This window comes from Notechis scutatus, chromosome 2, assembly GCF_049901735.1.
Source record: "Notechis scutatus isolate UNSWTSFEM ecotype Mainland chromosome 2, rNotScu1.2, whole genome shotgun sequence".
Taxonomy (NCBI): Eukaryota; Metazoa; Chordata; class Lepidosauria; order Squamata; family Elapidae; genus Notechis; species Notechis scutatus.
The window spans coordinates 147,147,332-147,174,117 of record NC_142010.1 but is presented as its reverse complement, the minus strand read 5'-3'; the positions used below and the strand labels follow the sequence as shown (position 1 = coordinate 147,174,117).

The window sequence follows — 26,786 nt, the reverse complement described above, 5'->3', positions numbered from 1 at the left end:
TTTATAATGATTTCCCCTCATTACCCTTCATTACTCCTGATTACCCTTATTACCCATGATTACCATTTTTAATGATAATTATTCGTATGAACTCAATCACATGAATCGTGGTTAATGCATAGAGCTTCACCTCCCAGCATTTTACATAGACCGCGCATGTAATTATGATACAGAGTTTATTCTGATGAAGAGGAATGCCATCCTTCAGGTCGCTGTGGCTTCAATGCAAACGCATGTGTTGCGTCGTCGCGACATGCGTCCCCCTCTACCAGGAACCAGTCTATAAAAGAATATACATTATATCACTAATTATGTCTCTACTTGTGGTCCAGGTTTATCGGGATATTTGGTATGAAATTGCCTTATCAGTCTATTTGCACACACGTCTGCTACTTTTACCCAGGTTGCTTCTGTTTTAGGATATCCTTTCCCTCTCACTAAGTATTGTAACACTTTTCTACATATCCACGAGTCTAGAATTTTATCAATTTCAGCATGGGTTACATCTTTAGCTATTACAGATTCCTCAAGTTGAGGTATATCAATCTGTTCTACAGGCTTAAGTAAACTAACATGAAATACAGGATGTATTCGATGTAACCGTGGTGGCAATCTAAGTTTTACAGTTACGGGGATTATCACTTTCGTAATTTGGAAAGGTCCAATATATTTTGGTCCCAATTTTTGACTATTTAGGTGTAATTTTATATATTTAGTTGATAGGTACACATGATCTCCAGGTTTGAATGCTTTATACTCTTTTCTTTTCTTGTCTGCTTGATGTTCATATTCTAGTGCTGTTTTATTGAGAGTCTCTTTTACTTTATCTCAACTATCCTGAACTTTTTTCGACCACACTTGGACATTTATGGGTTGTTCATCACATTGTAAATCAGGGATTGGCACAAATTCTATCCCATTTACTACCTGGAATGGGCTATATCCTGTGCTTTCATGTATAGCATTATTTATGCTACTTCAGCAAATGGAAGTAAATCAGCCCATTCTCGCTGTTGATAAGATGTATATGATCTCAAATACCTTTCAATCATCGCATTAGCTCTTTCAGCAGCGCTGTTGGTGCTGGGATGGTATGCAGAGCTAAGACCTTGAGAACATCCTAAAAGGCGTGCAAACGCTCTCCAAAATCGTGCTGTGAATTGCACACCTCTATCCGAAATTATCCTCCTAGGATAGGAGCCATGTAATGTATATACATGTTTTATAAACAGGTTGGCTAATTTTGTTGCCGAAGGTAATCCTTTACATGGTATAAAGTGAGCTTGTTTTGAAAACAAGTCTATAATAGTCCAGATTACTGTATATCCGTTACTGCTGAGCAACTCCACAATAAAGTCCATGGCTATATCTTGCCATGGCCAGTTTGGATCCGATACAGTTTGTAATAGTCCTAAAGGTTTTCCTACTCGAGGTTTCGTAGTAGCACAAATGTGGCATTCTTTTAGGTACTGTTCAATGTCTGATCTCATATGTGGCCACCAAAACTGCCGCCTTACTAAATGTAGTGTTTTTAAAAATCCAAAGTGTCCAGCCTGCCTTACATCATGACATTGGGATAATATCTTTTTCCTACAATTTGATGGAACATATATTTTATCCCCTCTCCAATACAATCCATCTTTATGTAAACAGGCACTATTATTTGTTTTATCCATACATCCATTTTTGTAGCCTCTTCTAATTCCTTTTTGGTTATCTATCTCTTTCGTGGTCAACATCTGAATTTGTTTGGTTGACAGTCCTACAGAGATCATGGGCTGAATAACTTCGTCTCTAGACACACTGTAATGAGGTAGTCTAGATAGTGTATTCGCCATGAAGTTTTTACCTCCCAGAACATATCGCAACTGGAAATCAAAACGTTTAAAATACAAAGCCCATCTTACTTGTTTAGGGCATAGTTTTCTTGGTTTCTGTAATGCTTGGAGATTTTTATGATCCGTTCAAACTTCGAATTTTTCTTTCAACCCTTCTAATAGGTGTCTCCATGTACTAAGTGCCCATTTTATGGTGAAAGCCTCCTTTTCCCAAATAGCCCACCTGCGTTCCATGATTGTAAATTTCTGTGATGTATATGCACATGGCTGTAATTGACCATCAATGTTATACTATCAGAGGACAGCCCCCACAGTCACATCACTTGCATCAGCTTGTACTACAAAACTTTTAGTTGTATCAGGATGTTTTAAAATGGGCTCTTGAGCAAATAAAGCTTTCAGGTCATCAAACGCTCGCTGACACTCCTGTGACCATACAATGGGTTGACTAGGGTCTGGGTTTTGGCGCTTGATGTTTAGTTTTTAACAATTTTGTTAGTGGTAAAGCAATTTAGGAATAAACTGCCGGTAAAAGTTCGCAAATCCTAAAAAACTTTGTAATTGCTTTCGTGTTTTTGGCTCTTTTCAATCAACTAAGGCTCTGACTTTATTGGGATCCATTTCTATTCCTTTATTGGATATTCTGTACCCCAAATAATCCAACGACGTACAGTGAAATTCGCACTTTGAAAGTTTCACATATAATTTGGTGTCAAGTAATTTTTTCGGAACTTTCCTCACTAAGGTCACATGTTCCTCCATTGTTTTGGTATAAATTAAAATATCATCTAAATATACTAGAACACCACGATATAAATGTTTTTGTAATAGTTCATTTATAAATTGCATGAAGACAGCGGGTGCCCCTTGCAACCCAAATGGCATAACGTTAAATTGAAAACTTCCAAGGGGGCAATTAAAAGTAGTTTTCCATTGATCCCCCTCTCATATTCGAACTCTATAGTAGGCTTCTCATAAGTCCAATTCCATAAAATATCTGCCAGTCGCTAGCGTTGCTAACAAATCGTTGATCAGTGGTAAAGGATATATATACATTGTCTAAACAAATAGCGTTTAGCCCGCGGAAATCAACACAAAGATGTAATCCACCATCTTTTTTCTTGCAAAACAAAACAGGGGCAGCTATATGTGATTTCCCAGGTTGAATAAATCCACGCGCCAAATTTTTATTTATATATTGTCTCATTTCCTCCATCTCTTTTGGAGTCATAGCATACATTCATGGTTTTGGAAACTTTGCTCCAGAAATTAAATCAATTGCGCAATCAGTTTTTCTGTGTGGTGGTAATGTTTCACAGTCCTTTTCGCTAAACACATCTGCTAGGTCTTTATATTCCTCTGGATAACGTAATTCTTCAGAATCATCTATAGCTGTTACAACTTCCCTATTATTTACATATGGAGGGGACATAGGGCCAACTGCAATTTGTAACTTCCTAAAACCGTCTTCCCACCATATCGTGGGCTTCCATTTGTCTAACCATACTAGACCTAAAATTAGTGCCTCCCTCATCTGTGGTACTACAATAAATCGTAAAGACTCCCAATGACTCCCTATCTCTAGTTTGATAGGAATTGTCATTATTGTAGCAGGGCTCCCACCTAATAATGAACCATCCACTTGTTCAAAATGCATAGGTTGGATGTTGGTCGTTACCTGACATGCCATTTCTCTGGAGCCGTGAGGATCATCCAGAGAGCGGGAGGTGCTTCAGTCTGCGTCGTTGAAGGCTGAGCTTAATTACTGAGGAACGCTCCGCCCTCCATCACGTGGATCCCTTGCGTTCCCCAGTTTACGCGAAGTCGAGAGTGAAGAGAAGATCGTGCTCTCATCTTCCTATGCTAAAAAGTTCATTGGCCGAAACAAGACCCCACCAGACGGTGAAATAATAAGGGTGGGGCTGGATGATCCTCACGGCTCCAGAGAAATGGCGTGTCAGGTAAGGACCAACGCCCATTCTCCTGAGAGCCGTTCGGATCATCCAGAGAGTGGGACATACCAAAGCTTGGCTGTCCTACGGGAGGGACTCCGTCTGGTTCTGTAATCTCTGCGGTTCCTTGAGGACTCGCTGGAGAACTCGTCTACCAAACGAAGCCTCTGCCGAGGCAAATATGTCGATCTTATAATGTCTAATGAAGGGAGATGGGGAGGCCCAAGTGGCCGCCTGACAAATATCAGCAATTGGAGCCTGGGTGGCCCAAGCTGCCGAGGTGGCTGCACTTCTGGTGGAGTGTGCTGTTATCCCTCTGGGCACCGGCAGAGCCTGGGACAAATAAGCCTTGGAAATAGTAGCTCTAATCCAGCGGCCGATGGTTGATGGGGACACTGTGGCCTAATGATTTGGGCTGAAAGGAAAGGAATAGGGATTCGGACCTCCTAAAGGGTTGGGTACGCTTGATGTAAATGCGGAGGGCCCGTCTTACGTCCAGGGTGTGCCAAAGCTTCTCCCTTTCCCGCGAGGGATTGGGGCAGAAGTTCGGAAGTGTGAGTTCCTGTGCCCTGTGGAAGGCCGAGTTGACCTTGGGCAAGAAGGTAGGGTCCGGTTGGAGAACCACCCGGTCAGCATGGAAAATGCAAAGGTCCTTCCTTACCGACAAGGCTGCTAACTCCGATATTCGGCGAGCCGAAGTAATGGCCACCAGGAACACGACTTTGAATGTTAGGAACTGGAGTGAGGATTCCCTGAGAGGCTCAAAGGGGTGTTTAGTAAGGGACACCAGGACCTTATTGAGGTCCCAGGTAGGGTATCGGTGTATGATTGGAGGACACAAGTTAGTGGCTCCTCTGAGGAATGCCCAAATGCGAGGGTGGAGGGAGAGGGAACCCAGATTATCACAAGCAATGACTGTTGAGAGGGCTGCGACCTGACGCCTCAGGGTGTTTGGGGAAAGACCTTTCCTCAGGCCCTCTTGAAGAAACTCCAAAACTTGAGCGATGGAAGGTGAAAGCGGTTTGACCTGGAGAGTATGGCACCACTTGCAGAAACCATTCCAAGTGGCATTGTATATTCGGGTTGTTGAAGGCCGCCTGGCAGCTAAAATGGTATCAATAACCTGGTCAGAAAACTGCTCCTTTCTTAGACGTTCCCGCTCAACCTCCAAACGGCTAACTGGAGCCACTGAGGGTCCGGGTGTTGGAGGGGCCCCTGGGAAAGGGATATCCTGTTCGATGGGATTTTCCAGGGAGGGGCAACCGATAAGTTGCGGAGGTCCGCAAACCATGGGTGTCTGGGCCAGTAGGGTGCCACTAGAATCAACTCTGCTTTCTCGGAGATGAGCTTCTGGATGACTCTGGGGACCAGGGCTAATGGAGGGAATGCATATAGAAGCCCTGTGGGCCAGGGGCAATGGAGGGCGTTGTGATTCTCGGCCCCGTGGGAGGGGTACCTCGAGAAAAACCTGGGGAGTTGCGTGTTGAGCGGGGATGCGAAGAGGTCTACTAACGGGAGACTGAACATCCTGGTCGCCTCCCTGAATAGTGACGGGTGGATGTGCCACTCGGACTGGTCCACCCTGGTCCTGCTTAGCCAGTCTGCTTGGGTGTTTGAGTCCCCTGAGATGTGTTTGGCTTTGAGGGAGAGGAGGTTGCGCTCCGCCCAACGGCAGAGGCGCTCAGTCTCTCTCATCAAACGTATAGACTGGGTGCCCCCTTGTCGGTTGACGTGAGCCTTGGCGGTGACATTGTCCGTGAGTATAAGGACATGCCGCCCACGTACGTGAGGGAGGAAGTTGCGCAGGGCCAGGTGGATGGCGCGGAGTTCCAACCAGTTTATACTGCATTCCTGTTCTACCTGTGACCATATGCCCTGTGTTGAGAGCGAGTGGATGTGAGCGCCCCATCCGGACAGGCTGGCGTCTGTGGTGAGGGTGAGGCGTTGGGGCTCCTTGAAGTAATGGCCCTTGTTGATGGCGGGACTGGTCCACCAGAGGAGAGACGTGAGGACCCTTGAAGGCACCTTGACCGTGGCCTTTGAATTGCTTCTGCCGGTCCTTTGGAACGGGAGCAGGAACCACTGTAGGGATCTAGTGTGTAAACGGGCCCAGGGAACAATGGAGATACATGAGACCATTTTACCCAGTAATTTAGACAATTCTAAAATTGTTACCTTCCTTGATCGTCTGATATATTTGACGGTTTCCTGGATGCTAAGAAATCTCTCTGAGGAAAGGAAAACTTTACCTTGAACTGAGTCAATGACGGACCCCAATTGGGTGATCCGTGTAGATGGTAACAGTTGGCTCTTTTGCCAGTTAACTAGGAACCCATGGTCTTGGAGGGCAGAGAGAGTAGCTCTGATATCGTTCTCTGCTTGGAGTCTGGAGTGAGACAGGATGAGGATGTCATCCAGGTAACAATGGAGACGAACTGGGAGGTTCCTGAGATGGGCCGCCAGAGCCGCGAGGACCTTAGTGAAGGTTCTCGGGGCAGAGGCCAGCCCAAAGGGAAGGGCCACATATTGGAAGTGGCGATGGTTGTAGCAGAACCTGAGGAATTTGAAATGGGAGGGCCGGATTGGGATGTGAAGATACGCCTCTGAAAGGTCTATGGAGGATAGCCAGTCCCCCTGCCTGATGCCCAGTAGAATGGACTGTAGGGTGTGCATCTTGAACCTGCGGTAGACCAGGTAACGGTTAAGGCGTTTCAGGTCTAGGATAGCCCTCCATCCACCTGAGGATTTGGGGACCACGAAGAGGTGGGAGTAAAACCCCTGCCCCCGCTGGGATGGTGGGACGGGTTGAATGGCCTGTATGTTGAGGAGATGATGGATTGCTGAATCCATTAAGTTGCGTTTGGTGGGATCCCTCGAGGGGGGGATGCCATAAAGAAGTCAGGGGGGGCACGCTGGAATTCAAGCGTGAGACCAAGTCTGATGGTGTCTCGGACCCAGGCATCAGAAGTGGAGGAGTCCCATCGGTCGGCAAAGTGCTTGAGGCGTCCGCCGATGGGAAGGGAGGGACAGGATCTATCTGGTGCGCCGGAAAGGCTTCCCTCCTGAACCCCTGAAGGGACGCCTGTAGCTGCTGCCCCTCCTGTTCCTGTCGCCCGGATCGGCTCGATCCTGGGGCTGGAATGGCCGGAAGGAGGGGGGCCTCGGGTACCTGGGCGGGAAAGGAGACTGGTAGAAGGGTCGGGAGGAACCTCTCCGAAATGGCTGAGGGGCTCTTGACTCTGACCTCTGAAAGAGGGGAGGGAGAAATTTTTTCTTGCTTCGGGTTTCGGATAGCAATGGCTCCAGAGCGGTGCCAAATAGTTTGTCCCCTCTTATGGGGGCAGTGGCCAGCTTAACCTTGTTTTTTACGTCCGCCTGCCAGTGCTTGAGCCAGAGCAGGCGGCGAGCTGTAACGTGAGAGGTTATTGCTCGGGCAGAGAACTTAACAGCGTGGTAGGTGGCGTCGGCCGAGAATTCTGCCGCGGCCGTCAATTTTGCGATGTCTTGGTGAGCCCTTGTATTGGAGGGGGGAACATGCTGCTTCAGTTGACGGAGCCACCGGATCAAAGATCTGGTGAAGAAGGAAGCGGCCGTGGCCGATCTAATGGCCCAGGTGTCCGCTTGATGAGCCCTACGTAAAGCAAGCTCGGACCTCTTGTCCTCGGGTTTCAGGGCCTCCAGGGGGTTACTGGGGGAGGACGAAGATGCCAAACCCACGATGGGCTCATCTACATTGGGAGTGTTAAGCAGGTTGCAGAAGCTCGACTCGAGGTTAAAGAACCTCTTGTCCTGGCTGGATGGGGCAGGGGGGGCCCTTGTAGAGTCCAACTGGTTTGAGACTAGGTCGTGAAATATGGGCGGGGCCGGGATTACCTCCGCCTGCACCACGGGCTGCCTAAAAATGGCATCCTCTTGCCCCTCTGCCGGGGAAGGGAGGGCCGAGGAGGACTGCACAGACAGGCCAGAAATATTCCTGGCCTTAAATAGCAGCAATTTAAACATGTGTGGCTTGAACAGACCCACAAAGGTGGGTTGGTCCGGGGTGAGGCCCTCGTCTTCGGACATGTCCCCCTCCATAGGGTCTATCTCCGATAGGGGCTCCCCTTGGTGCGCAGACCCCCATTCCAATTCCTCCTCCTCCCCGAACCGATCTAGGTCCTCCATGGCCTCCTCCAGATCCCTTTCTGGGAGAGGACTGCCCCCCTGTAAAGGCACCTGACCATGAGTGGGGTCCGATCTAGGCGAGGACCTGACTGATGGCGAGTCGTGTTCGGGCGCCATTGAGGGAGGACCGGACCTGGACATCTGTTGATGGCCCTCTGCTATCCCCTGGCGAATGGCCCGTTCCATCCATGCCTGCACGTGTGCAGGGATCTCGACTGTGGCGGCCTCCTCCTGGCGCAGACCAGCGGCCGTGGACGTAAATGTAGCTTCGGGCGTCCGTCTCGTCGTTGGACCGGGGACCTGGTGTCCCTGGGATGGACTGCGCCTGGAGAGGGAAGAGCAATCTGGAGGAGTGGGGGGGGTGTCTGGAGGTAGAAGGAGCGGAGGGTGGGAGGGCTGGAAGTACCGGTTGTGCCTCTCTAGATCGCCTGTCAAATTCTTTCTCCAGTGCCCTATGACATCTTAGGGCGTCTCTCTGAGAAGCCTTGGAAGTTTCCTTAGAGGCTTCCTTAGCCTGTTTGCGCAGGTGGTAGGATTTAGATTTGGCCTTCAAAGAAGGGCCTTTGGTGGAATTGTCATCTGCCATTGTAGAGGAAAGGACTGTAATACAAATTTAAGGGCAGTTGGCTCACCAAGGGTTCGACCTTCAACAAAGGCCAGGTGTCCTTTCAGCTGGCCCACACCCCCTTTTGGAATTTAGATGTATATAATCTATAATATAGTTGTTGTTATAATTATTAATATATCTACGTATGTGTACAATCAAGATATATAATCCGATTAGTGTTGATAATGTGAAGTAGTCAAATATCGATAAGATGTAAAAATATATAAATATAAATATAAATATAAATATAAATATATATATATACACACACACACATATATCCAGTTATTTATCTATTGATTATTATTATTATTATTATTATTATTGTTGTTGCTGTTGTTGTTGTTAGTAAATATTTAATCCAAGGTCTGGTTCAAAGCTCCCAGGAAGGAGTGACCCCAGAGAGTACTGTTAAATATCACCAATTTGCCAAATGAAAACGCCTGAGGCTGGGATGAGGCCTCTGGCAGCTGGAGCTCCCAGGCAACAACTGGGAGGGATAGGCTGCTGATTCCTGCCCTGAGCGTGCTGCGGAAAGCCAACAAGTTTGCCAATTCCACTGAATACTCAGTAGCTCTCACAGGCTGAAAGGCCTATAACTAGAGCTAGTCCCTTCGCAGCTCAATGAGGCCTCTAAAAATGGCGCCCGACACGTGGCGGCGCCCAAAATGGCGGCCGCCCACGATCCCTTAATCACTGGCTGCTCAGGGCAATATATCAGCCTCTCCGGCACACAGAGAGGCCGAGAGAGGCAGCCAGGTAATTTTCGCCCCTTCCTGGGGCGATCGGCGTTAACGGTGGGGGGGAACACCAGCTGCGCTATCTAAGCGCGATCGAATGGAACCACAACGAGTGCGGCGTGGAAAGCGGCAGGAAAGAGGACCGAATTGGGGGGGGATTGGCGCCGAAGCGCGAAAGCCGCCCGCTCTCCAACCCCCCTGGGGGCGAAAAAAACGCGCTCCCCTGCTTGTATCACTATCCCAATGCGCTTAGAGGCTAAGGAAAACCAGAGACAATGATAATCAAACCTGAGAATAAAGAGCTCTTGAATTGGCCAAGGAGTGGTGAACTACACAGCCTAATCTCACGAAGGCTGAGCGTAAACTGGGGAACGCAAGAGAGCCACGTGATGGAGGGTGGAGCGTTCCTCAGTAATTAAGCTCAGCCTTCAACGACGCAGACTGAAGCACCTCCCGCTCTCTGGATGATCCGAACGGCTCTCAGGAGAATTGGGCAATTCTTCCACTGCTAATTCATCGACCACTTTTTTACTAATTAAACATCTAGTACATCCAGTGTTGATTAATGCTCCATACTGACCCCTCAATTTGCTTGTTAGATTTTCCAATACTACTGGGAGAACAAATGGTCACACAGGATTACTCACCAAATCATCCTAATCTGGACTGTCATCTCCACTATTGTATAACCCCGAGACTACCTTGGGTAGTTGTTTGCCATCAGGTGTTTTCCTCTCACATCTATTTGTCATTACTTCCGTGTTCATTTTCTGTGATACCCCTTGAGATCTTTCAGATGTAACTGTCCCTTGTTTCGTACCACGGGGCATGATACCTGGTAAATTGCTACTTGTGGCGCTCGGAATGTGAGCCACCTGTTTTCTATTATCTAGTTCTATAGATGGACACTCCATTGCCTATGTCCCAGACCTTGGCATCGGAAACACCTCATGGGCTCTATTCCCCTACCAATCCTTTTAGTCTCCTCCTCCACTTTACTCCGTGGTGCTACTGCTCCTTCCTATTGGTCGTCTTTTGGGCCCTCCAAACGTAGGACGGAACTCCCTCAGTCCCACATCCAACTCCACAACTATTTTATTCCATTCCCCCAGTTTCTGGGGAACCCCCCTATAAAGACAAGCCTGCCTCAATCCTCTATCTAAACCAGATCTAAATTCTCTAATCAATAGTCTTTCTGGCCAGGTGTGCAACCTAGTTGCTAATTTCCGAAATTCTCTGACATACTCCACAGCAGGCCTCCCATCCTGCTTCAATGACATTAATGCTTCTTCATATTGATGTATCCTTGACCTATCTTCAAATTGAACTTTGAGTGCATCCAAAAACAAACCAACATCAATCAATTCCTTTGCATGCACACTACGCAACTCTGCAGCCCAATCGGCAGCATCACCTGTTAACACTGTAGTTATCACAACTATAATAGACCATTGACAAGGATAGCAATCTGAATGTAATTCTAGGTGGTTCACAATTTGGCTTAAAAATAATGCTAACCTATCAGGGTTCCCATCAAAGGAAGTATTTATAGAAGGAGGACCACCCCAAACCATTCTTTGGGGCCAATATCCAGACGTGCCTGATGGACCCCAGGAGTGAATTGTTTGTCTATTCCCCATTTGCGCATCCCTAAATTCAACCCTGAAACCTGGGACTGGTTTAGAGGTTTTACTCCGAGTTCCCAATACTCCTACTACATCTGCTAATGATTCATCTGCTTCCATAGAAAATGCTCCCTCCGACCTCCACCTACTCATCTCCCTGTTATCTCTTGCACTTGAACTAAAGAAAGATGTGTCTTCCATTCTAAATCCCCTCCCTGGACTTTCCCAAACAGTCGGGGGAGTAGAGTCATGAATGCTTAAGTCACCATACTTGACACAGAGCAGTTCCAACGTACTAGCATTTAAATTGGTTGTAGAAGTACTACATTCATCTTCATCAGCAATCCGTCGTTCTCTCCACTTCTCAAACGTCCCAGAGGTCAGCGGCATAAAAGTAGAAGGTTTCCCTTGTGAAACTTTTCCCCTCATATTGTCTCTCAACTCCAATCCTGCTTTCCATTCCTTACGGATTTTCGGCCTTACCACAGGCTGAGGATTCTCTTCACATCTCGCATTATCTGTTTGTCCACTTTCCAAAGACACCACATTATCGTCCAACTGAATTGAGGGCTGCTCGGGCACCACACCAGCCCCTCCAACAGCATTATTCGCATCCACCTCCAAAACGTCCTCAAAACCTCCATCAACAGCAGTATCTTCAGCCATAATATCACAGGTAACGAAATATTATAGGATGTAAGGGATCCAACTTTCCTCTCAGCTACTCTTTGGCACAAATGCAGGGAGAAAATAAGACACTCTTCACTTCAGTATTTCGTAACACAAAAGCTTATTGTTTATTCCTTCCTCTGCAAGGAGTCCGAGATAATAGCGAAGCAAACAAAATAAAGTTGGATCTAACCCGAGTTTCCTGGGACTCGATATTTATAATGATTTCCCCTCATTACCCCTGATTACCCTTATTACCCATGATTACCATTTTTAATGATAATTATTCGTATGAACTCAATCACATGAATCGTGGTTAATGCATAGAGCTTCACCTCACAGCATTTTACATAAACCGTGCATATTATTATGATACAGAGTTTATTCTGATGAAGAGGAATGCCATCCTTCAGGTCTCTATGGCTTTGATGCAAACGCGTGTGTTTTGTAGTCGCGACAGCAAGATAGTTCAAGACATGATGTGTCATAATTGAGATGATTATGGCTTAAGCTCATGAAAACCCCAAATCCACAATCTCAGAAAATTAGAATATTGTGAAAAGGTTCAATATTCTAGGCTCAAAGTGTCCCACTCTAATCAGTTAATTAAGGCATAACACCTGCAAAGGGTTCCTGAGCCTTTAAATGGTTTCTCAGTCTGGTTCAGTGGGAATCACAATCATGGGAAAGACTGCTGACCTGACAGTTGTGAAGAAAACCATCACTGACACCCTCCATAAGGAGGGAAAGCCTCAAAAGGTAATTGCAAAAGGTAATTGCAAAAGAAGTTGGATGTTCCCAAAGTGCTGTATCAAAGCACATTAATAGAAAGTTATGTGGAAGGAAAAGTGTGGAAGAAAAACATGCACAAGCAGCAGGGATGACCCCAGCCTGGAGAGGATTGTCAGGAAAAAGCCATTCAAAAGTGTTCGGGACTTTCACAAGGAGTGGACTGTGGCTGGAGTCAGTGCATCAAGAGCCACCACGCACAGACAGATCCTGGACATGGGCTTCAAATGTCGTATTCGTCTTGTCAAGCCGCTCCTGAACAACAAACAACGTCAGAAGCATCTTACCTGGGCTAAAGAAAAACAGAACTGGTCTGTTGCTCAGTGGTCCAAAGTCCTCTTTTCTGATGAGAGCAACTTTTGCATCTCATTTGGAAACCAAGAACCCAGAGTCTGGTGGAAGAATGGAGAGGCACACACTACAAGATGCTTGAAGTCCAGTGTGAAGTTTCCACAGTCTGTGTTGATTTGGGGAGCCATGTCATCTGCTGGTGTTGGTCCACTGTGCTTCATTAAGTCCAGGGTCAATGCAGCTGTCTACCAGGAGATTTGGGAACACTTCATGCTTCCTTCCACAAATGAGCTTTATGGGGATGCTGACTTCATTTTCCAGCAGGACTTGGCACCTGCCCACACTGCCAAAAGCACCAAAACCTGGCTCAATGACTGTGGGATTACTGTGCTTGATTGGCCAGCAAACTCGCCTGACCTGAACCCCATAGAGAATCTATGGGACATTGCCAAGAGACAGATGAGAAACATGAGACCGAACAATGCAGAAGAGCTGAAGGCCGCTATTGAAGCATCCTGGTCTTCCATAACACCTCAGCAGTGCCACTGGCTGATAGCTTCCATGCCACGCCGCGTTGAGGCAGTAATTGCTGCAAAAGGGGCCCAAACCAAGTCTTGAGTACATATGCATGCTTATACTTTTCAGAAGTCCGATATTGTTCTATGTACAATCCTTGTTTTATTGATTGCATGTAATATTCTAATTTTCTGAGATTGTGGATTTGGGGTTTTCATGAGCTGTAAGCCATAATCATCGCAATTATGACAAATCACGGCTTGAATTATCTTGCTTTGCATGTAATGAGTCTATCTCATATATTAGTTTCACCTTTTAAGTTGCATTACTGAAATAAATGAACTTTTGCACAATATTCTAATTTTTTGAGTTTCACCTGTATTGCTTTATGAGGTTTGTTAGACACCTATAATACACATAATAGACTCGAGGGCACCTATGTATCTCCTTGAAAGCAAGTCCCATGTACCCATTTTGGGAGCCTAAGGCTGCCCATATGCTGACCTGCCTTCATTGAATTCTCCTTGGTGTGCTGGATCAAGAATAACTGAATCAGGGAAGAAGGCGGAGCCTCCTCGCTGACGGACGGTAGATTGCAACTCTCTGCGGCTATCGTCCATGCTCTTTAGACGGAGAGCCCCAATTATTATGATTAGGGGCTGAAACTGCCTTGGAGGGGCAGCAGAGTAAGAGGAAGCAGCAAGCCTGATTGTGGGGAGCCGCATCTCCCCCCCCCCCGGGCTTGGGTTTTTTTCCTCCCAAAGACGACTGCAGCGGTGGTCTAAAATGGCCACCCCGAAGAGGACGACTCAGCTGGACTAAGATTTGTGCAGGAGGGAAGAAAGAGGTGGATAACATCTGAACCGGGACAACTGGGCAATTTAACTAAACAAAAGTACCCCGGGACTAAGGTAACAGAATTTTTAAGAAAAGAAAAGTGAGCGACGAAATTACAAAGGGACAGAGAAAAAAAAAGAAAATATTTTTGACAGCTAAATGGGTCTTCGAACCAGGAAAGGAAGAAGCTGGAATTAAAGATTTAATAAAATTGGACTAAAATATTTTGGGAATAAACAAGTATAAAACTAAAGCTGGACTTAAGATTGTTGTGAATCAATATAAGTAACTAAGCCCAAATGCAAAGCAGGTTTTGAAAGCCTGCACACTTGATTGGTCCTTAAACAATGAACAAGGATTGGTCCATAACAAACCCCTGATTGGCCACATTTAGGACACTTCTTATTGGTTATTAGTTGAACTTGATGCACTTATTATTGGTTAATAGGGTAGCAGCCAACCCTATAAAAGGGTTACTGCTGCCCATAGCCTTGCTCTGTTCTGTACTAACTACTGTTATTAAAGAGTTGAAGTCACTGGTCAGATGTCTGGTCTCCATTATTCTCCAAACATAACACTGGCGACGAGGGTGGGATACGGAGACCGAAGAGCTGACTGATCTACAGAGCAACCAACAGAGCACGTGGTCAAACACGCACTATCAACGGCAACATGGCCAGCGGTGCTGTACCACCCGCTCCATTCGACCCAGAAACCGAAGACTGGGAGTCGTACATGGATAGGTTCCAGATGTTTCTGGAGACCAACAATTTGAAAGACGCAACAACCAGCAAAAAAAGAGCTATATTTCTAACCCACTGCGGGCCGACCGTGTTTAAAATGGCAAAATCACTTGCCAAGCCAGCTGAAGTAAAAGCGATGGACTGGGACGTCCTCGAGCCTTTGCTACGGGCCCACTACGCGCCCACCGTGCCAACCTTAGTCAGAAGACACGAATATTACCAGAGGGACCAGCGGAAAGGCGAAAGCCTTGCAAACTACGTTGCAGACCTCCGCAACCTTGGAGGCCTCTGCGGATTCTCTGACTTAGAAGAAGCCCTCCGAGACCGCCTAGTTCTGGGCCTAGAAGACGGCACGATCCAGAGCAAAATCATGGCTAAGGGGGACATCAGCCTCACCGATGCCCTTAAAGAAGCCACTGCAGCGGAGGCGACCAAAAAGTCGGCAGCCCGAATGCGCCGCACCAGCGCACTGCTACGTCAACTCGCCAAAGATACCTCGCCTCGCTCAGAGAGACACCGGTATCGACTCACCACGAAGACCTAGAATCCCCATCAGAAAGCGATGAGGAAGAGGTCAACCGACTCCGAACGGAACGAGACCAGTTCACACAACACTCATCTCGACCTTGTGCAGGATGTGGAGCGAATCACCCACGATCCAGCTGCAAATTCCTCGACGCACTCTGCCGCGTTTGCGGGAAAAGAGGTCACATCGCAAAGGTTTGCAGAAGCAAACAAAACTCCAACTCCAAACCCCGACAGGCCGAATGCCAGTCTTCAGAATTCTTTGGCACACCCCGAAACAAACTGAATCACCAATGGGGAAGCCACTCCTACAGAAACAAACCGTCCACCACTTCCACCAGGCGGGAAGAAACCAGGCGGGAAGAGACCCACCAGACAATTACCATAGGCCACGCTACATCCCTTGATGCCGGGAAAATCAGAGTAAAGGTCGCTATCGAAAACAAAGCTTGTGTAATGGAGGTGGACTCAGGATCATCCCTCTCGATGGTGTCCTGGAAGACGCTTCAACAGCTCATTCCGACGATTCGCCGCCAAGACCTCAACCTCAAAGGGTTATACTCAAAGATTACCAGGGTAACCGAATTCCCATTGTCGGGTCCCGCCGATTCCAGGTATCTTTCAAGGACCGCACCGTCGCACTGCCACTGACTGTCGTGGACCGTGACCGGCCTAGTCTTTTAGGCCTTCAATGGTTCAGACCGCTTGGAATCACTGTAGCCGGAGTCCACCGTGCCGAGAGCAACGATTGGGAGGAAGCCCTCGCAAGAATTCCAAGACGCTTTTCGCGAACGGACTAGGCAAGTACAAGGGGACCCCGATCTCATTTAACTTGAACCCTGAGGTAGCACCCATCCGCCTTAAACCGCGTCGGGTGCCGCTCGCCCTGAAACCTAAAATCGATGAACAACTCGATAAGCTAATAGAACAGGGCGTGCTGGAACCCACCGACCACGCCCATTGGGAAACCCCAATAGTGACGCCTATCAAGCCTGATGGGTCACTGAGAATTTGCGGAGACTACCGGGCCACCCTAAACCACGCACTTCAGCAAAGTGCGTATCCAGTGCCGGTAGTGCAACATCTGCTCCATTCCCTGGGCAGCGGGAAAGTTTTCGCTAAATTAGACCTAGTGCAGGCGTATCAACAATTGCCTGTAGATCCGGCCACCGCGGAGGTGCAAACTATCGTCACGCATAGGGGCGCATTTAAATGCAACCGGCTCCAGTTCGGGGTGAGCGTCGCTCCAGGAATCTTTCAGAGCTTAATGGAAAGGTTGTTACAAGGAATAAGAGGGGTCGTACCGTATTTCGACGATGTACTCATCGCCGCCCCTAACAGAGACATTCTAGAAAAATGACTCCGAGTGGTTTTACAAAGGTTCCAAAACACAGGCCTCAAAGTTAAAAAAAATAAATGCCAGTTATGTACCGAAAGGGTAGAGTTTTTGGGATACCTCCTGGACAGTCAAGGAATCCATCCCACTGAGGACAAATTAAAGGCAATTAAGAAGGACCCCACTCCAAGGAACAAGGCAGATCTACAGGCATTCCTTGGACTTATCAATTTTTATAACGTCTTTTTACCCAATAAAGCAACGGTAGCTGAACCATTACATAGACTCTAGACAAAAAAGCAACATGGGTTTGGGGACAACGTGAACAATACGCTTTCCAACAAGTAAAGAAATTGCTAACTTCTGATTCTGTACTTATGCAGTACAACAAGACTCTGCCGTTAACTATTACTTGTGACGCCTCACCTTTTGGGGTTGGAGCAATCCTGGCCCACGATACTCGAACGGAGCAGAAGCTCCCGTCGCGTTTTTTGACGAACTTTAGCTAAAGCTGAAAGAAATTATAGTCAGCTGGATAAAGAAGCTTTAGCTATTGTGGCTGCAGTTAAAAGATTTCATGAATATGTGTATGGGCGTGCGTTTACAATAATTACTGATCATAAACCACTACTGGGGATTATTGCGGGTAATAAACCAACCCCGTATATATTGTCCCCCAGAATGACCCGCTGGTCTGAATTCTTGGCGGCGTACAACTACACCTTGCAACACCGCCCGGGGAAATCAATTCTCCACGCTGATGCATTGAGCAGAACACCGCTTCCAGAATCGGTTGAAGATCCAGCCCCAACCATCACAACGTTGCAAATTGAGACTCTACACGCGCCGCCATTGACGGTGAGAGACATTGCCCTCGAGACAAAACGAGATCCGGTCCTGCAACACATCCTACGCTGGGTTGAGCGTGGTTGGCCAACAGAACAACTATCAGCTGAATGGGCGCCTTTCAAAGCCCGCCAAACCGAACTGTTTTCTCAAAAGGGCTGCATCTTGTGGGGCGATAGAGTCGTAATCCCGGGCAAACTGCAACGAACTGTTTTAGCGGTATTGCACGACGGACATCCGGGCATCGTGCGGATGAAAGCACTCGCACGGAGCTACGCCTGGTGGCCGGGAATCGACAAAAGAATCGAGGCCTGGGTCGCTACTTGTCAACGTTGCCAAGACGTCAGCAACGCCCCACCTAAAGCAAGCCCAACCGAATGGGAAACTCCGAGGGGACCATGGTCCCGTATTCATATTGACTTTGCGGGGCCGACAAAAGGGCACACTTTCCTTATTACAGTCGACGCCTATTCAAATTGGCTCGAGATCCATCGAATGAACACAACTACAACGGACTCAGTTATCAACAAATTAAACAGGTTATTTGCCACACATGGTTTTCCGGACGTTCTCGTCTCGGATAACGCCCACAGTTCACAGCATTACCATTTGAACAATATCTTGCTGACCGGGGCATCCGCCATGCGCTAACCTCGCCCGCGCACCCTGCGACGAACGGACGTGCAGAGCGCATGGTACAATTTGTAAAAAAGACCCTCCACAAAATGGAATTCGGAAACATCGATGACAAAATCAATCGAATTTTATTGTTGCAGCACATCACGCCCACAGCGTTACCAACAAAACGCCCGCCGAACTTCTTATGGGGCGGAAACTACGATCGCACCTCGACCGGCTCCACCCCGCATACACACCCGAAAAGCCTTTCGGCTCCAGCAGCAAATGCCGGGAATTTAAGGTAGGCGATTTAATCTTTGCCAAAAACTTCTCCGGCGACCCTTTATGGATACCCGCAACCGTTACCCACCTCACAGGGCCTAGATCTTACCGCCTGCTAACAGACGATGGGAGGGTGTGGAAACGCCACATAGACCAACTCCGTTCGAGATTACCACCCAGCGCCCATGGCTCCCCGGGTTCACCAACTGAGGGGGGAGGAAATATCGAGGAAATTGACTTCGATATGACAGATAGCAGACCAACGGAAACCCTACGGCCCAGCGAAGTACCGGGAATTGAAGCGGGGAGGGAGTTGACTTTTCCATGGGACTTGAACACGGGGGAAACCGAACTGCGAAACCCCGAAGAAACACTGATTGACGGAGACAACCACAACGAAAGCAGCACGGAATCACCGTGCAGCGAAACGGAACTTAATAGAGATCATCCAAACGCTCCACCGGAACCGGACTTTAGGACAAATCCGGTGGAGCCACGGAAATCATCCAGACAGACCAAACGGCCTGTCTATCTTGAAGATTTTGTTACAGCTCCCCTCAAACGGAACCCAAGGTGTTGTGAATCAATAAAAGTAACTAAGCCCAAATGCAAAGCAGGTTTTGAAAGCCTGCACACTTGATTGGTCCTTAAACAACAAACAAGGATTGGTCCATAACAAACCCCTGATTGGCCACATTTAGGACACTTCTTATTGGTTATTAGTTGAACTTGATGCACTTTGTTAGTGATTGGGGATAAACCCCTAGCAGAGTATGCAGCAGCAGTCAAGCCAGGCAGCCAAATGAGAGAGGAAGGGTTTTAGAGTATACACACACTGAACACAAACACTGTTTGTAGTTTAAATAGTTTTTAATCCAGTTAGAGTTTAAGCATTGTCAATCAGTCCGTATGTCATTCACAATATATCCATTCAGTAAGACTCACTAACTCAGTCCAGATAATAGTCCTTACTATATCTTTATCAGCCGATAAAGATATCTTCTCCTCCTCCGATGCCTTTCTCCAGAGGATAACGCTGGATATTCAGTAGAACGATCAAACAGTAGACAGTCGCAGTAAAACAGTAGTAAACAGTTGTATTCAGCAGTAAACAGCAAACGGCAAACAGTAAAACAGTAGGCAATAGGCAATAGGCAGTCTCAGTAGCAAGCTTTCTCCTGCTTCCTCTTATTGCAGTTTCTAACCGCACCCTTAATTGACTAATTACATGCAGTGTGGTGCTTAAAGCTACAAACACTTAAACTATGATACCTTAGTTTATATATTTATCCACCCAAACCTTGTTGGGTATCAATGTTATACCTAACACACTTATTATTGGTTAATAGGGTAGCAGCCAACCCTATAAAAGGGTTACTGCTGCCCATAGCCTTGCTCTGTTCTGTACTATCTACTGTTATTAAAGAGCTGAAGTCACTGGTCAGATGTCTGGTCTCCATTATTCTCCAAACATAACAAAGATTGTCAAAGAATAATAATAACAAAGTTTACAAATTGGAGACTGGACTGTGCTGGAATATTGAGGTTCGAAAAACCTTAAATAAAAAAATAGGGGAAAAGGGTGAAGACTTTGTATAATGGAGAGTGTCACCTTTTGATAAAAATTTGGCTCAAATAAAAGGGAAAACATCCTGTTTTTGAATGAACTGGTGTGGATATAACATTATAGAAATATTGGAACAAACTAAGAATTTTAGAAAGTGAAAGCAGGACCAGAATAAAGGAAAAAGCAAGGAAAGACTGTTTGTGGGACTGATTGACGTTTTTGGTATAAACCCTGGACTGGAATAACTGAGAACCTTAAAAAACTGAAAGAAGAAAGAAGGAAAGTAAAAGTGGTTTCTTTTTGTGGACTTTAACGATCATAAAATATAAGAATGATGATATCTCTTCGGGAATTAAAAATGGAACTTAAAAATATGAGAGAATTACTACAGGAAAGAGGTGAATCACTTTGCTCTGTGCTAGAAAAAATGGAAATGGCGATTGAAGAACAAGAAGAAAGATTTTCAGAGGAGGAGGAATCGACTCAAGGAGAAGACATTTTAAATAGACAATTAACACAAAGAACACTACAAAGAAGTGGGGAAAGAAGGAAGGTTAAAAAGTTGAGAGTTAAGAAGGCAATTAAAAGAGGGAATACCTGTGAAGTCAAGAAAGGCAGGAAGACTCAGCAGAAAAGGGGAAAGGAAGATATTAAGAAAGAGAGGGATATAAACTGGAATGAGAAAAGATATGGGGAAAAGAGGGGGAGGAGAAGCAACAAGAAACAGGCATATGAAATAAATAAATACAGAAATAGTAAAATGTTGAAAGGAAATTGTTTCTTTACAATTAAAAGAAGGAATACCTGTGAAGTCAGGAAAGGCAGAAAGACCCAGCAGAAAAGGGGAAAGGAAGATATTAAGAAAGAGAGGGATATAAACTGGAATGAGAAAAGATATGGGGAAAAGATGGGGAGGAGAAGCAGTAAGAAACAGGCATGTGAAAGAAAGAAACACAGAACTAGTAAAATGCTGAAAAGAAATTGTTTTTTCAGAGATAATGGTTGATGAATTAAAAAGGGGATTCTGCAGGGTGACAAGGGGTAATAAGAATATTTCTGCAATTAAAAATATTTAGAAAATAGGGTAATATAGATACTGATAACTCTTATTAAAGGGGGGGGGAATATGCTGTGGAATCCAATTGAAAAGATGTAATGATTAATGGTTTATTGGGAATTAAGATGAGGGAATAAAGGTATATTCTAATCATTAAGGTGTCACACTCAAAATAGTAAAAGGGGGAAACCTATACTTGTTCTTTTTTCTTTGTGTGTGTGTGTGTGTTAAAATTTGTATTAATTTAGAATTCATTAAAAAAAAAGTGTAATGGAAAGGGAATATGACAGACTAAAGAACCAGCTAAATTAATAAGTTTAATATAGACTATTAAAAGCAAGGAGAGACTTTGGTAACTTCATTATTACTATTATTAGATAAATATATATTGTTTATTTTTATTTTTAAAATAAATATTAAAGGATTATATTTGAAATAATTGAAATGAAACAAAAAGATGTTTCGACTGAGATTAATGAAAGAGGCTAGAATTAAGGTGTTTGTTTCTCTCCTTACTGAAAATTTGGAATGGAAAAGGTAATAATAGAATTAAGTATGCATATATCAATGTATAATTGCTGTCATATTTGTATGTAAAGGTGATGACCCGGAAATATGTTGTCCGCTAAAAAGAGATTTTTGTTTTTAATGTGAAAAACTGAATAGTTTGTTAAAAAAAAAAAAAAAGAATAACTGAATCAAAGTAACTTAATGAGGGTGAGTGAATACGAAGCCAGGTGCTTTTGCTGGACTTGCTGTTGCATTGAAACTTTACTTACTACACTGGAGTGAATACTCCCTGTAGGTGTTGACTTGCACTGCTAATGTATTGGATAACTGGCCAGAGTGATCTACTTCAGGTAACCTCTATAACTGATATAAAGCAAATGACAGCATCCCCAGCAGTAATCCAGTAGCATAGTTACTTGATTTAGAAAGCAAGAACTGTTTGTTATCCTCTCTGAAGTTATTACTTAGATATAGTTTGCTTTGATATATTCATTTCTTCTTTCATACAGAATTTGAAAACTTTTATTTATTTGTACCCTGCTTTATTATTATTCTGATAAATAACTCAAGGCAGGAACACATCCAATGCACTTTCCTCCTCCTTTTTTTCTCACAACAACAACCCTGTGAGGTAAGTTGGGCTAAGAGAGAGTGACAGGCCCAAAGCCATCCAGCTGGCTTCCATGACTAAGGTGGGTCTTGAACTCGCAGTCTCCCACTTTCTAGCCTGGTATCTTAACCACTAGACTAAACTGGCTCTATTATATTAAATAAAGGAAGAGGTTAAACCATACTGAAAGAACTTATATTTCAGTTTTATGTTATCATTAAGCCTGGGACTTCCGGTGAGTAAAACATTATCTAAATTCCACAATAGTATAGACATTGATTAGGAGTTCTAATCCAAATCAATTCAGGCCACTTTGCAATTAAATCCCTTTCTCTTGGTTTTCCCTCGGCAATCTATCGATGGGATTTGAATATCAGAAGAAAAAAAAAACATTAGAACTACAAATACTAGTAATATTTCAATAACAAAGTTATGATATAAACATGTTTTTCAGTATCTGTTCAGTCGCTACAAGGCTTGCCAGTCAAGTAGCTAAAAGATTGAGAACTGCAAAACATTGAAACTGAAGAGAAATTCTTGCAGCCAAATTAAAAACTCCAAACACAAATACAGCTTCTCAGAGGAAACTAAGCACAGGCTAAGTTTTATAGCAGTGGCTCTCAACCTATGGGCCGTAGCCCATTAGTAGGCCATGAAGGGTTTGCAACTGGGCCATGGAAACTGCTGCTTTGTTCATTCAAAACTTCATTGTCTCAGAAGTCCAGCCCTATTACCTCATAATTCTAACCTAACAGCTTCAGTAACCTTATTGGATATGTATATTCTAATTTGCATAGACCTCTAATAGAACGGTATATCTTCAAGTCAGGGTTGGCCTGTGGAGTTCCTGGAGCTCTCCGAACTTGGTTGCTCACTTGCAGATGTTTCATTATCCAACTAGGTACTATGTTCAAAGAGGCAGCAAACCTTACTCTCACTCACACTGATGATGTTATTTAGTTGGGTAATGACACATTTACATAAATTTATATACAGGGACTGTGATGCCACTCCTCTTTAAGCCTTTCTTTGCCTCCCACACTGTCAATAAACCAATTTGTACTCCAATGTGATGTGTCCTTGCCTTCAGTTTACATGAATCCCTTTGAGGGGAAAAATTTCCTACTACAGACTAGAACACAGGCGTCAAACTGGCAACCCATGGGCCGAATGCATCATGCGCAGGCCATGCCCACCCCAGCTCCGTGAAGGCAAAAAAACTTCATGATATGTGAAGCGACATTAACTTGATGCAGCGAGTTTGACACCCATGGACTAGAATAAGAACTACATTGTATACTTGCCTGCAATGGAAACTAATAAGCCATGCAAACAGCAGATCAACTGAAACTTATGGAATCAATCAAGCTATGACTATGTCTGGACCAGAGGTGATATTCAGCAGATTCTGACCAGTTCTGGAGAACAGATAGTGGAAATTTTGAGCAGTTCGGAGAACCGGCCAATACCACCTCTGACTGGCCCCACCCCCATCTATTCTCTGCCTCTTGAGTCCCAGCTGACGGGCTGGGTCTTCTTTTGTTGCCCTGCACAGGAGAACGGAGCTGGAAAGCAGGTTAGTGGGGTGGGGAGGGAATGGGGATTTTGCAGTAACTTTCCCCCAGGAGTGGGGAGGAAATGGAGATAGTACAGTATCCTTTCCCCTGCCACGCCCACCAAGACACTCCCACCAAGCCATGCCACACCCACAGAACCAGTAATAAAAAATTTTTGAATCCCACCACTGGTCCAGACAGCTTGTGTAGTCTTTCTTTTTGAATATCTCCATTGCTTATCAAACAGATCTAGTGACACTTTTGTCCATGGTAGCAAGGAAGCTCTGAAAGAGAGAATACTATATAGGTAGTCCTCGACTTATGACCATAATTGAGACCCAAATTTCTGTTGCTAAGTGAGACACTTGTTAAGTGACTTTTGCCACATTTTACGGCCTTTCTTGCAACAGTTGTTAAGTGAATCACCACTGCAGGTGTTCGGTTAGGAACACGATTGTTCCAGTGAATCAGGCTCCCTGTTGACTTTGCTTCTCAGAAGGTCGCAAAAGATGATCACATGACCCCAGGATATGATTTAGTCGCCAAGCACCTGAATTTTGATCACGTGACCATGGGGATGCTGCAACAGTTGTAAGTATGAAAAACTGTCCTAAGTCACTTTTTTCAGTATTGTCGTAACCTTGAACAGTCACCAAACAAACTGTTGTAAGTCAAGGACTACCTGTAGTAGGGAAAAATCATAAAAGTTCTGAGATGGAGTTTTAAATATAATAGTCCCATTAATCATATTGATCACTGAGTGTTCAAATACCAGCTGCTCAAGCATTCCTGATGTAATATAATGCGGTTGGGGATTTCAGCTCTTATAATCTCATACATCCCACCTAAGGTTTCTTTTAATATTGGACTATATGACAAATATGGATTTGTTATGCTTCTTAACTCAAATAATCAATGAATCACTGAAAAGGTAGGCTTGGGTGTGGGCAGGATGCCGCACAATCCCACAGTAATGTGGGCAGAAAAATCCTTCCCGAAACAGAATTCAATTGTGTTACAAGGCAATTGACAGAAGCCCGGCTTCTGTATTCAGTACCCACACATCCTTTAGAGAGAGGCCGGTGCTGAGTTGCTAATCTCAGACTCTAGAGCTTCTAGACTCCCTCATTTACTGGCTGGCCCCTTAACATAATTACAGGGAATCTGCATGTAAATTGCTCGTTAATTCAGCCGCATTTGGCAGCAGTTGAAAGCCAAGGGACGTGTTAAGATAAGAAAATCATATAATGAGAGAAACAAGTGGGCTTCTCTAACAGGCAAGTAGAGAAGATGGGCAGAGCTGATCTCCATCCAGGCCCGTCCCCTTGGATTGGCTGTAGTGTATAATCTCCAATTCATCACAACTTGTTCAGTGTCCTGTTTTGGATGAGGAACTCCCCAAGGTTCTTTGACTAGATGAAAGAATATAAATGAATGCACATTTTATACCCCCTAAAGTGGAGTTCAGGAAGTTGATTTATAGCACATCAGACTTTGTATTCACTGAGCCCAGTGCTGTTTATTGTGACTGGCAGCAGCTCTCCAGGCTCAAGAGATCTTTTTCATCATCTAGATTATCCAGTGTTTTAAAACAAAAATGCTATTGAACTTGAGAGCAGCGTGCTAAAACTGGTTTATATTATACCAACCCCAGGTTCTTGTTGTTTTTGCCCTACCTTTGAACTTAAGAGTCCTCTTGAGTGATTTAAGTATAGCAGAAGGAATGGTGCAGTTATAAAAACATCCTTTTACTGCAATCCATCATTAAAGACAGGAAGCATACCAACTATCAAAAGGATCCAAAAACAAAAGTAATCAAGGCAAAACTCAGATACATACAAGTGAGCTAAGGTGGCAGTCCTTCTCATGCCCTGCCCCCAATGTCCTTTGAAACACTCCAATTTTCAGCATTTGCCTGTAAGCCAACAATGAGGGTGATAGCCTGATCTCAAGAGGCTTGCAAAGTATGAGAGCCACAAGTGAAAAGCATGGTTTTCAGGATCCATTCAAGAGCCACGGTGGCACAGTGGTTAGAATGCAATACTGCAAGCTACTTCTGCTGACTGCTGGCTGTCTGCAATTTGGCAATTCAAATCTCACCAGGCTCAAGGTTGACTCAGCCTTCCATCCTTCCGAGGTGGGTAAAAAGAGGACCCAGATTGTTGGGGGCAATAAGCTGACTCTGTAAACTGCTTAGAGAGGGCTGTAAAGCACTGTGAAGTGGTATAGAAGTCTAAGTGCTATTGCTATTGCTATCTCATTCAACATCACAATGTGTACATTTATGTTGGTCTGGCTTGGACAAGATGCTTTGACGTGAAGAAGCCAAGTAAGGCATTGGAAGTTATATCAGCACTTTGAACTGCACTCAGAAACCTACTGACAACCATCAATACAGTGAATGAAGAGTCGTTATATGACGATGAGGATCAATTGCCTCTAAATCCCAAAGAAAGTGTCTCAGACAAGGGGCTGAACACTGAGAAAACCCAAAGCCTTTCAAGGCCTCTTTGGTACTATATTAATTTTACAGTCCGATCCAAGATTCCTACATTGGCTATGACAAATACAGTAATCCTCTAAATCTACTCTCCAAACTAGAGGTGGTATTCAGCAGGTTCTGACCAGTTCTGGAGAACCAGTAGCAGAAATTTTGAGTAGCTCAGAGAACCAGCAAATACCCCCTCTGACTGGCCCCATCCCCATCTGTTTTCTGCCTCCCAAGTCCCAGCTGATTGGCTGGGTCTTCTTTTGTTGCCCTGCACAGGAGAACAGAGCTGGAAAGCAGGGTAGTGGGGTGGGGAGGGAATGGGATTTTGCAGTATCCTTTCCCTGCCATGTCCACCGAGCCATGCCCACAGAACTGGTAGTAAAAAAATTGAATCCCACCACCGCGAGTCCAAACCCCAGTGTTTGTTTGTAGTATTCATATTTTAATTGAATCCCGGAGGGTATGACACACTTCCTACAAAATGAAAGGTTGTTTACTCCACTCTCCACATTCAGTTTCTTCCAAAACTTAGCAGAAAATAAAATCAGATGAAAGATGGGATTCAACAGCTCCAGTGCATCCCCCCACTGGGATTGTCAAATTTTAGGGAACAATCA

The 26,786-nt window shown here is 45.1% G+C and overlaps 2 protein-coding genes across 2 annotated transcripts in view; both read right to left on the bottom strand.

Moving 5' to 3' along the window:
• The window catches only part of OLFM2 (olfactomedin 2), a 275,974-nt gene that overhangs the window by 221,711 nt on the left and 27,477 nt on the right, over positions 1 to 26,786 (bottom strand). The gene's annotated exons all lie outside the window — the stretch shown is intronic.
• Positions 4,821 to 8,656, bottom strand: LOC148132298 (uncharacterized). Its single transcript, XM_087956554.1, has 2 exons — positions 8,006 to 8,656; positions 4,821 to 5,882 (listed from the first exon to the last, which is right to left on the bottom strand). Exons 1-2 carry the CDS (start codon positions 8,011 to 8,013, stop codon positions 4,937 to 4,939), a joined length of 954 nt encoding a protein of 317 aa, XP_087812680.1. The 5' UTR covers positions 8,014 to 8,656; the 3' UTR covers positions 4,821 to 4,936.